We start from the raw sequence: 12,086 nt of genomic DNA on the forward strand, positions 1-12,086 counted from the left end.
CACACACACACACACACACACACACACACACACACTTCAAAGCTTTTGATCTCCATCCCAGCCAATTCAGCCACGACACATACCCACACACACACACACACACACACACACACACACACACACACACACACACATTCCAAAGGAACTGCCCACCAAACTATTTAGTTTCATTAGAGGCAGATTCTTAAAAAAAAGAAGAGAGAGAGCACCAGATAAAAGGGGAGGGGGGTGAAGGAAGAGTGAGGAAAGGAGAAAAAAGGGAGAGCTGGAAGAAGAAAGGGACGGCAGCCACATTAAAATGAGACCTGCAGAAAAACTATTACTGCTGAGAGAAAGTTGAAAAGCAGAGAGGACAGGAGGGGAGGAGGGGGAGTAAAGGACGAGAAAGGAGAGCAGACAAGGCCATATTTGCATTTTTCAAAATAGAGATTTTTTTGATGTATGCTGCAAGAAACGGCCCTTCACTCGTAGACTGCCCGAACACACACACTTTGAACTTAGAATACTTGTGTAAAATTAGCAAATGCTCACAGGATTAAGTCAGATTAGAAAGATATCGGAATGGAAATGGGTTTGATAGATAGAGGAATAAATGTACTCAGTGTTCTGGTATTTGATTGGTTTAAGAATTTCATTTGCGAATCGCGTTACAAAAATACTCACAATAAATACAACATGGCAAAACTCAAATATCCAGTTTCCAGTTCGTGTTATGGAAGACAAGAGTGACCTTGATTTAAGAAAAATAGAGGAATTTTCTTGTAGGCTCGGAAGGACTCGAATAATGTCGTTACGTTTAATTGAATTTATACTTATCCTTTTTTTTAATCCAGGCGGACGTTACAATCATTGCTTTTTCCTTTTAACTCATAAGGGATGTGTTTTACCTGTGCTCCAATAACATTATTCGTTTTTTAACAAATGGGTCAAAGAATAAGAACGTTTTGTCTAAAAAGTTTTAAGCACATTTTCATAATTATCCGGAGAATAACGGAGCCTGTTATGGATGTGACATTTCTGTTATGATTACTTAAATGATCTGAAATATGTCTGATTTTGGGAACTTTCAGGAATGCAGTAGTCAGCCAGAGGACTTGCTTTTGCCCAACAGTGGGAGAAAAGATAGATAGAGAGACAGAGAGCGAGAGCGAGCGAAAGAGAGAGAGAGAGGAGTAAATGAGGACATGAATGCAGTTAAGTCAGGATCAGAGGACAGAAAGCAGATGGGAGTAGATGACAACACCCACAGGTCACAAAAGCAGAGACCCAGGAGTCCCCTCCACTTCAGAGGAGAAGGAGAGGGGGAGACGGAGGGGGAGGAGGAGGTCGGGGTGCCGGTCGGCAAAAATCAAACGGGACCCAATTATAGGAATCACAACGAGTCAGTGAGCAGGGGAACTCTCTTACCTGGAAAACACCACGGCATGTGCACGTGCCCGCGCCCACACACACACACACACACACACACACACACACACACACACACACACACACACACACACACACACACACACACACACACACACACACACACACACACACACACACACACACACACACACACACACACACACACACACACACACACACACACACACACACACACACACACACACACACACACACACACACACACGAATGCAAAGTGCACAGGTGCTAAATAATTGCAAACACATATGTTTTGCAAAGAAACACACAGGAGTTAACGCTTGTGTGTCCACACACACACACACACACACACACCAAACCTAGTGTGGATCCTGATAATTAGCCTGGCCAGGCCGGTGTGAAATTACTGTTCTCATCTGCTAATGGATGAGAAGACTTGAAGCGAACACACACACACACACACAATAAGTTCTTGGATTTTATATTTTTTAGGAACACTCTTTCAGTATCCACCAGGCTGCTGTGTGAGTAAGGGTGGTGACATCTGCACTGTGATTACTCATTTGTTGTGAAGGCCACCTATGAGGAAGAGGATGAGGAGGAGAGAGAGGAGTAGGAGGGCTAAAACAATTAGTAGTACTGTTTTTCCATTAAAGACCGCAGAGAAGGACGGACAGTTCAACGTGATGGAGAGAACAGGATGATGAGATGAGGCGGAGGAACAGAGATATACAAAGGAGGAACAGACTGTGAGTGAATAAAATAGATGGACTCAAAAAGAGTGTGAACGAGAGAGGGAGAGAAAGGGAAAGAGAAGACAGGGAGGGAGAGGAAGAGAGGAAACTGAACCTGTGACCTTAGATGAAAGCACCAGTCACTGTGGGCTACAATTAGGGATGGCAGGAGGCAGAGCATAGGTCAAGAGAACAGGGCTACATACACACACACACACACACACACACACACACACACACACACACACACACACACCGCAAACAAGCATCCAGCATTTGTTCTGCATTGAGCTATGTTTATATTGATGGCAGAGACACTGTAGATGTGATTAAATACTACACATTGTACAGAACTAGAACTGTTGTAAATATAGTGTGCTGCTACTAATGCACTATTTATACCATTCAGGGTGAGCTGAAATGACAGCCAGAGTAAAAGACTAAAATTGTCCTGATGTTATTCAGAAAAAACAAAATAAATAATAATAATTATTATTAATATTATTATTATTATTATTATTATTAATAATATTCCTTTCAGAAATGTGCAGATGTTGCACATGAAATACAATCGCAAACAAAAATAGGAGATATGTCATGGATGAATATAGAGTTTACATGATAACATTTCTGCTACAGAGAGAGGTGTTTCTGAAGTGTGTGATGTGAGAAAGAGTTTAGACACACAGTTGATTAAGGGCCGTTTATCGAGAAAAAAAACATATAGTTTTAGGCATTGACGAAAATGTCATATTTTGAGTTAATGGGGGCGATTAAGATATGAGAAAAATAATTTGAAGAAATACCAAATCAACAGCTGCTCAGAAGAATTTTGGCTTTAATGATTCATCTTTTCCGTTAAGCAAAGATGTCCAATTAGTGAACAAACCTGACCCGTAATAAAACTCAATTAGAACAGATGCTCTTATTCTGTTTGAGAATTAATGCAGCAACACATTCATATTTGACTTTATCAAGACATCTTTAATATCGTTCTGCTGATCGGTGGATTGTACTGGTGAATAAAAATGATAACTGCATAACACATGAGTTTAGTTAATAGCTCTTGAACAGATTTATCATTTGTGCCTTGAATGTTTCACCCCCAAAACATCTAATGCAGCCCCCTCCTCCCCCTCTGCCCAAATCATTGTGTTGCCCCCACATTAGCCACTTCCCTGGAAGAATGAAGCCCGCTTTAATTGAATCAAATTATACCTTATGCATGCTAAACCGCAAAGCACCTACTTAGACGGATGGAGAGTTAAATGGGAAAGGCTTGGGCCTCTTCAGCTGATAACATGGACACACACACACACACACACTAATCAAAACAAGACATCAAGTAATCTAATCTGAATCACTAACAATTATCAGCACATTGGCCCCGGGGCCAGTCGTATTCCTTTGATCAATGTTTTCTATTAAAAAAAGTGTAAACAATTCAATATCTTCCGCTCGCCCCTCCTTCCTTTATGCATGGGATCAGTGTGTGTGTGACGGGGTTATTAACCAATTGTCCTTGGAAATGAGTAAGGAAATCAGGAGGAGAGGGGGGGGTTGGGTCTGACTTTAAGGAGCTAATCTAAGTGGAGTCGGCCATCTTGCCGCACAACAAGGGACAGAAGAGGGGCTTTTTTTGGAAATACATCGGCAGTGCGACGGCTTTGAAGAAGTCTTTAAATTTGCTTTCTTTCTCTGAAGACTTTTAACACCACCAGTCCTTGGAAGTTCCTCATTTATTTATCCCTGAAATGGTTATTCCTGTGGCCTGCGTGCGGACATGAACACACACAGTTTTGCACGCTTACAAACAGCCGCAGACACACACACACAAACACACACATGTAAAAAAAACTCTAATTCAAGGGCATATATCTCTTTGAGGATTCCGGTGGAGAGTGCAGGGGCGTGCGGCTGCTGCCTTTCAGATATTTCATTACCAAAGGGTATTTATTTCATTTTACCCTCAAATCCGTTGCCGTCACATTCTCAACAGACCAGATTTTCTCCCTTTCTGTGAAACATTTGGGAATCGTCACTGAGGATTTGACAACAGTGCTTTCCCAGGGTAACTCCTGGTCCATCAGTGTGCCACCCCCTTCCACCTCCTCCCAGTATATTATGTTCAGTGAAGCGTGCTCGGTTCAGAGCTGACAATTTCACTCGCGTCTTCTCTAGTCTAGTTTGCTTCGGAACAGCGATTCCAACCGCACTTTACCACAAATGTACTTTTGCTGACAGGTGTTTGTGAACCACATTTGCTCACAGAAATTGAGGGGGCAGCAAATTTGTCAAGATGACCAAGGTGGGAACGAAATGTAAAGAGAGGAGAGGGAGCCCAACTACAGTTTGGGTTTTCTTGCTGTCATGTTCAGGTTGTGACGCTCAGCAGTCCATAAGAGAGTTGGAGCAGAAGTTAATAAGGAAAACTCTTCCTTCCTCTTAAAGCCTTTCCATAAAGTGCTCGACAAAGTGGATGACAGAGGATGAGAAAGGCTTTTCTAGCATGTTGCAAGTGTAGTGAGCAGCGAAAAAGGGACTGAGGGAGTGACATGAGGGTGTTGAAGAGGCTGCTGGTCACTCCATTAGCTGTTCCAGCACACTGAGGAGATGCTGTACGACACTTCAGTGCACGGAGCAGAGCGGCCGGGACAGACGAGCTGAACCCGGGACAGCTTTTACTTTCTACACTGAAGAGGTTAGATAGACCGGGAAAATATTCCCAGACTCTCCGAAGTGAGCATCAGGTAAACTTGGATTTTGTGGTTGGACGTGACAGACTATACACACACACACACACACACACACACACACACACCACTTTGACTCACATCACAGACGCTGGTGGCCCTGTTCGGAGCAGTGAGGGCTGCGTTGGGGACGTTCTTGTTGCCGGCCTTCATGGCGGCGTCTCTGCGGGCCTGCTCCAGGAGGAGACGGGCTCTCTCCTTCAGCTCCTCCTGACGAGAGAGCACCCTCTGTGTGCACCGACAGGATAAACAGAATGATTCAAAACAATGCCAATGACTCAGTACAGTCTTTTTTTCTCAGTCAGACTGTACACACTTCTTGGATGTAAACAAATCTGTGTTTGTATATGCCCATACATCATTCTTTAACAGTTTCCAAAGCAGCTTTTGACATGTGCAGTATCTTACTCTATTTCCAAACTGATCTCACCTTCTCAGCGGGGGGGCTTGATACAGCTGTCGGCTCCTTTAAAAAGAAAAGACATCATGAACTACAGGTGCTGAATACCATAAAAAAACATCAATGGGTTTTTACAGCTTCTAAATTCAAAGTGTTGTCTTCATAATCTAACAAATAATAAACTTTGGATGGATTTTCACTAATGAATGATTCTTAACAAATAAATAACCTTTGAGATCTAGTTAATTATGGTGCCTAAATAAGTGACACGCCATACAAATGCCTCCTAGAGAAGCAGATCTTCACACAAACAGCTTTCTGCCTCCTAGGACAATGAGCAGGTGGAGGTAAAAAAGAATAAAGACAAGCGGACCCAAAATCTAGAAGCAGGGTATACCCCCCTCGTGATAAACAGGGCCTGCACTTTGGCATCACGGGCCGGCCTACAAACGGGGCTGTTTGGGTCCAGTGGTGTGGAGAGCATGACTGCTTTGACAAGAAAGCAAAACACACCTAGCTTAAGAGTTTTATCTGCAGGGTAATCCTGGCTGTATTATACGGGGGGGAGGGCAGAGGGGGCAAACAGAGCTTTACATTTGGCTCAGACTGAGCAACATTACAGCGAGCTGTTTAGAGCTCTGACACATGTTTATCCTTTCAGCAAGTCCAATCTGGCCTGCATGCATCAGGCAAGGATGCATCCCCGCTAACTTGATAACAGCAGATCAAAATGGGGTGTCATAGCTGTCATAACCCCCCTGCAGCCCCCCCCCGCCTGCCCCGTGACCTTTCGACTTGTAAACAGGAAGCGGTAATCTGGGGTTAACCAACGCAGGCAGCGATGTATTCAATGTGTGTGTGGCTGTGTGCGCACACGCATTAGGGTGTGTGTGTGTATGTGTGTGTGAGACGAGATGAGGTGTGCTCGGCGCAAAGCGTCGTCACGCCTGAGCAGTCACGGCACCAACTGCCATCAACTGAAGGGATGAGAAATATAATGAAAAATATAATGAAATGTCAGAGCAGGGGGTTCTCCGGGCGCCTGCTGAAGTCGCCACGCTACGGCCCCGCTGCGTCTGGGTCTGCAGACAGCTGACGACAACATCTCATGCAGAGCGGAGAGTTCCGTACGGTCATCTCTGCAATGGCATCAACAAGGTCGGGATTTGAAGCTTAGCGAGTGCCAGGAGGGAATGAGTGTTCACCACAGCCTCTGTCTTATGATGACTGATGTAGCAGGGAAAGTTTCAATCAGAGCGGGGGTGCAGGATAAAAAACCTGAACGATCCATTTAGACGCCGGGCAGGTAGCTGCAGGTAAACGCTGTCAGAATCTTAATACCTGACTTAAGGAGCACGACGTGAATTAGCCTTCATCATACGGACGGATCCAGGGGTTGTGTGAGGCGCAGGGTTTATAATTAGCCCTGAGATGATTTCCTGAATCCCTGACTGACCCCTGAAGGACATGATAGACTATTCAAAATGCTGAAATATTCCTGGTTCCACATAACTGCACTCAGTGAGGCTGCTATTTGGGATTGTCTTCCTTAATAATAAAAGTTTTAATCAAACATAACTTATTAACAAAGTATATTATTTAGCCTTATTGCACCTTTTGAGTTTCCAATTAAAGGACTATTTAACATTTCTATTTCAAGCATTTCTTTTTGAGTGATGTAAAACAGTGATGAAAAGATTTCAGCTCTCACCAATGATCTCTGTGAAGTGAAGAAAAGATGATTAAATGAAAGCACTTTCAGAGTAACTGCTCTGCTTTACTATGGTCTCATGTATTTACACGTGTAGCGTGTGTTTCCTTAAAGCCGTTATTTGTTTATTTACCTGTTTGGGGGTGTTGTCTGTGTGGTTGGCGGGAGGGGGGGTGCTCTCTGAAGCGGGCTCAGACTCGGAGTGACGCAGGCTGGCCCTCTTTTTCTTGATGAGGTCTGCATCCCTGTTATAGGAGAAGCCCAGTTTCTGGTGGGGCGGGGAGGCCCCTTTCCTTGTGGGGGACCCTGGCTCTGTACTTCCCTCCCGTCTCTCCTCTCCCACCTCCTCCGGCTGCTGTCTCTCCGTCTCCATCTCTCTGTGAGGTAACTCGCTGAGGTCTAAAGTTTTGGCTTTGAGAAGACCCCCCCTGTCCTCAGAGCTCGTTGCTGAGGCGGCTAATGCTGTGCGCGGCGACGGGACCGGAGGAGACTTTAAAGCGCCTGATGCTGGCAAGCTGACCGCTCCGACCTCCGCCTTCCAACCTGGCTCCGTCACCTCTTCCTCAGCAGCTTTAGTGCCATTAGACTCAGCGGCGTCTACCGTCTCAGAGCTAGCCTGGTGGTGCTGCACGTCGTTGATCTCAGCGTAGAACTTGTCCTGACCAATGGAGGCGTTGGTGTCCGTCTCAAAGTCTCCCACCTTGTAGGTGCTGCGGCTGCTGTTGGCCTCGATCTGCACCACGTTCAGTTCCTCCCCGGAGAAGTGGGCGCGGATCTGGTACAGGTAGGTCATCACCGTGAGCTTGTCGGGGATGGCCAGCAGCACCATGTCAGAGGGTTCCAGGAGACGGGAGATACCCAGGCTCGCAAAACCATCGTAAGCCTGCCGAAAAAAAAGACAGGAAGTTTGAGATGTATGTCTGTACAACAGAGCCACCGTCATGTTACAGGAGTTAGAAAAATGGATGGGTGATGAGATAGCAGAAGTCTGGTTTATTTTTCAGACATGGGTTGTTTTTGGTGCCTCCCATGCATGATCCATGTGTGTGTGAGTGAGAGACACCTTTGGCATGACTGCTGACGGGTCATGTCAGGGATGGTTGTCCCCGATAAGAGACGCAGATACCCCAAGACAGAGCGCTTAATCCAAAAGTGTGAGTGTGTGTGTGTTTGTGTGTCCTTATCGCTCCCCTACATCAACCTGCCCACGCTCTCCGTCACGCGTGTAATTGGTCTGATTAGAGTCTGATGAGAAAATACAGGTTTGATTATCAAGCGGCACACGAAACCCAATCCCCCGTCACCAGATAGACTGAGACAGAAAAGGGAGGAAAACCATTATCGCAGCCAATGACAGGTAAATAAATAGATTAACAGCACACACACACACACACACACACACACACACACACACACACACACACACACACACACACACACACACACACACACACACACACACATCCCAGGTATCACAGCTTGTATCTGGGCTGCTTGATAGTGTTGATCTAATTCCAACCTGTTGCCTCGTGCATTTGTTTCGCTGCCTCCGTAGATCTCCCACAGTCTATCAATCTCTCCCCCTTTCTCTCTGTGCCCCTCTCTGACTTCCAAACCTTCTCTGTGTGTTTTGATGTTGTTATTTACCCCACGGATTGTTTTTAAGAGCCCGATTATCCTTTTTTTCAGCCTGTTCTTCTTTCATATGAGTTCTTTTCTTTACATTTCCATTCCTCTATCTAGAAAACTAGTCTACTGAGCAGGTCTGATCTTTCACAAGTGCTCGATTTGCATTCATCCAGTACTCAAAGTGTCTCTAAGTTTACCTTAACAACTTCAACTTTAATGGTTATGGGTTTTGCTCTATCTTTCTAAGAATAATATTTACTAATTAATCTGGGACTGGGGAAAGGAGATAGGAATGAGAGACATGGAGAATAAAGAGAGATGCTTCTCAATTTACAATCAATTATGACGTCTTTTGTTGGGAGGAGTCTTTCTCCCTCTCACCTCTATTATCCCTCTCTATTGATGGAAAGTATGTGTTTGCAGAGACAAGGCAGGAAGAAAGAGCTGAGGGCGGGAAAGAACAGAGAGGAGTCTGCCTTTACAGCGAGCCTGTTAAAGTTCCCCCCTCTCTTTTCCCTGGCAGAAAGGGAGTGTTAAAGAAAAGAATATGGTGAGTAAGAGGGCCTGATTGGGTTTCTAACACGTATTCAGGGGAGCAAAGTGTGCTTACATTGTTCTCCTCTCACATAGGGTAGGCTGTGAAAGAGAGGGACAACTTCGCTGCTCAATGGGGACAGAAAGTAAGAGAGAAAAGAGTGAGAGTGAGGAGGAAGAAGAAGGGAGGGAGACTGGGTTTTGTTTCAGGGTCGATGTTAGTCTTGACATGCGCTTCAGTGTTTTTGATGTCAGTGTCCAGATGTATTCTCTCTATATCTTCTCTCATAGCTTGAAGAGCATGGATCATGTCACACTGAGACGCTGATACTGAGAGAAGACGGGCCGTTTTTATGATGTTTCCCTACAGCATGTGCCCACAGTTACGATACAGTTCTGGTGTTTATATCCCATGAGAACAACAAAATCTGGTCTGTATTTTTCCATTTTATTTTAACTTCCTTAACTTGTCAGAAGTTAAATCTTGTGAAATCAGGCTTGTAAGTGGGATGAATTCATTTCTGTTTTTTGTCTCTTTGATGATAATGACAAAATAATAATAAATCTCCAGATATATATTTTTAAGCAAAAGGAGCATAAGCCATTTTCTTTCATTCATACAACATCCCAAATAGTTTCAAAATCCACACTTCCTGCAAAGAGGTGAGAATGAATTGTACAAATGATGGGCAGTAATTCAATACTTATAGTTTCTAATATTGATCTGCTATTATGGTTTATTCAATTATATCAATCAACCCTACTGCCTGGTTGATAACATTTGCAATAAGCCTACCAGTAGAATGTCTCTTCTGTATTCCTCAACAAGCTATGTTTTTGCCCAATACCAAAAGCACGTATTTTGGGGAAAGAGTATCTACTTCTTACTTTCCGTCACTGGCCTGACAAAGCATTTGGTTTGGACTCATATGTCAGCATCTCCTGCCCCGGGCCGCTGCTCCCGCCCCATCCCCCCCTTCCACTCTCTCTCTCAGTGACTGACAGCTATCTATCGTTGTCAATCATCAAAGCCCCCCCTCCCCACCTCCTCAGCCCAACCCCTAACGGTTGTGCTCAGGGAGCTGTAGCCCGGTGCTTGGTGCTACACTATCAGATGGCATGACAAATGACTTCTCCTTGGCCTCATTAAACACACACACACACACACACACACACACACACACACACACACACACACACACACACACACACACACACACACACACACACACACACACACACACACACACACACACACACACACACACACACACACACACACACACACACACACACACACACACACACCATGCTTACTCCATAAACCAACATATTGACACACACATGCATACAAACACACCTCCATTGATAATGGATCATTTCAAAAGCTGTTCTGAATATTCACTTCCCCCCTCTCTTTTTTCCCCCTACGCACCCCCAATATTGATTGTCCTTATCTGTCATAATTCAGCACTGTCTGAGCTCATTGCAATCACTCTTCACAGATAGACTGTGAAAGGAGGGGGGGGCGCATGTCTATCAGCTCCCCATGAAAGGCGGCGATAGTTGTCGTTCACTTTTCCATTTCTGCCGTCTATTCAATAAATTCTATACATTCTAATAACTCTTTATAGAGCAACTCTACACAACATGGAGGATGGGAGATAAGTCTTTTTCATCACGCTCACAGACCCACATGATTCTGTCCGAGCCCGTGCCTGGCGTAACTGTTTCCTTATTTCGTGCAGGTAACGTCATGGGCACCCTTCTCCTGTTCAAACACATTCAGGGTGCTACATGACACCACACGGTGTGTTTCTCCTCTTTCATTTCCTCTGAACCCACTGGCCTTCACCATCACAGCCTCCTCCAACACAGACTTTGTTTACGATGTACCGTCCCTGTTATCCATAGTGTATAATCCCTCAGACCTCACATGCTAAGAACATCTGTTCACATGCAGACTTTAATGTCAATGTAAAACCAACATTCAATCCCAAACATCAATATCTGGCTCATTGCATTCTGGGAAATTGCTCTGCAAGCACTAAATGATCAATGTATCAATAAAATGTGGCTATTTCACTGGTTGCTAACTTTACGGACTGATAATATTTGAAATGTAGTCGCTGATAACAAAAGGAAGACAAATAAAACAGTTGAAGAAGGAACCCTGAATACCGACTACATCAGTAATGCTTCAGGCGTCCAACAGGACACATGATGTCTCCATACCAAATATATATCTTGTGAGTAGATGTGCCATGTATAGGTATGTGTGTATTAATGTGGATGTTCTGATGTTCCTTTTATGTAGTGATGTAGCAGTGTATAATGTATTTATGTTTATGTGTTTTTGTGAGGCTTCGTAAAAAATGTGGCATCAAATGTCCTTGAAAAAATGGACAATAAATAAATCAATCTGTACAAGAGACCTTTAAGGTTGAAGTAAAACGTTTCTAGGAAATATTTTCACTGGTAAGCTTTTCTGGTAGGTTAATCGTTGTGTTTGTGTACTAGTTGTGCTTTGTAAAGCAAAATTAAAAAAAAGATGCATACATTTTATAGTAACAAAGTAAAAGCACACGTTCTACTCACAAAAACTACCTGGAACATTTAAGGATGTTAAAAAAACAATTGCCCTGCTCAATTAAAGCAAATTTGACAGAACTAACATAAATGCCATGCTAACACCTTGTTTGGCATATATAATGTTGCTTCTGCACCTAGGGGACTGGCAGGAGGTGTCAGTTCTCTGATATCTACCTGCAGTGTGTCTCCTCTGCACGGAGCAGCGTGCTTGGTCAAACGTGCATGAGCAGCCGGTGTAGATCTTTACAGAGGAGCAGGTCGCACAGCGCCGGGGACAGAGCTGCAGCTATTCACCAGCTATCACCTTCTACGGCATATTCCCATATTACTTATATCTAGCCAAT

The 12,086-nt window shown here is 44.2% G+C and overlaps 1 protein-coding gene across 1 annotated transcript in view; it reads right to left on the reverse strand.

The window, feature by feature from the left end:
• The window catches only part of ehbp1 (EH domain binding protein 1), a 124,746-nt gene that overhangs the window by 51,464 nt on the left and 61,196 nt on the right, over positions 1–12,086 (reverse strand). The window contains 3 exon segments of the mRNA XM_063875343.1: positions 4,958–5,104; positions 5,307–5,342; positions 7,121–7,870. Coding sequence (XP_063731413.1) covers positions 4,958–5,104; positions 5,307–5,342; positions 7,121–7,870 — 933 coding nt within the window.

The sequence above is a fragment of the Eleginops maclovinus genome, chromosome 22, assembly GCF_036324505.1.
Source record: "Eleginops maclovinus isolate JMC-PN-2008 ecotype Puerto Natales chromosome 22, JC_Emac_rtc_rv5, whole genome shotgun sequence".
Taxonomy (NCBI): Eukaryota; Metazoa; Chordata; class Actinopteri; order Perciformes; family Eleginopidae; genus Eleginops; species Eleginops maclovinus.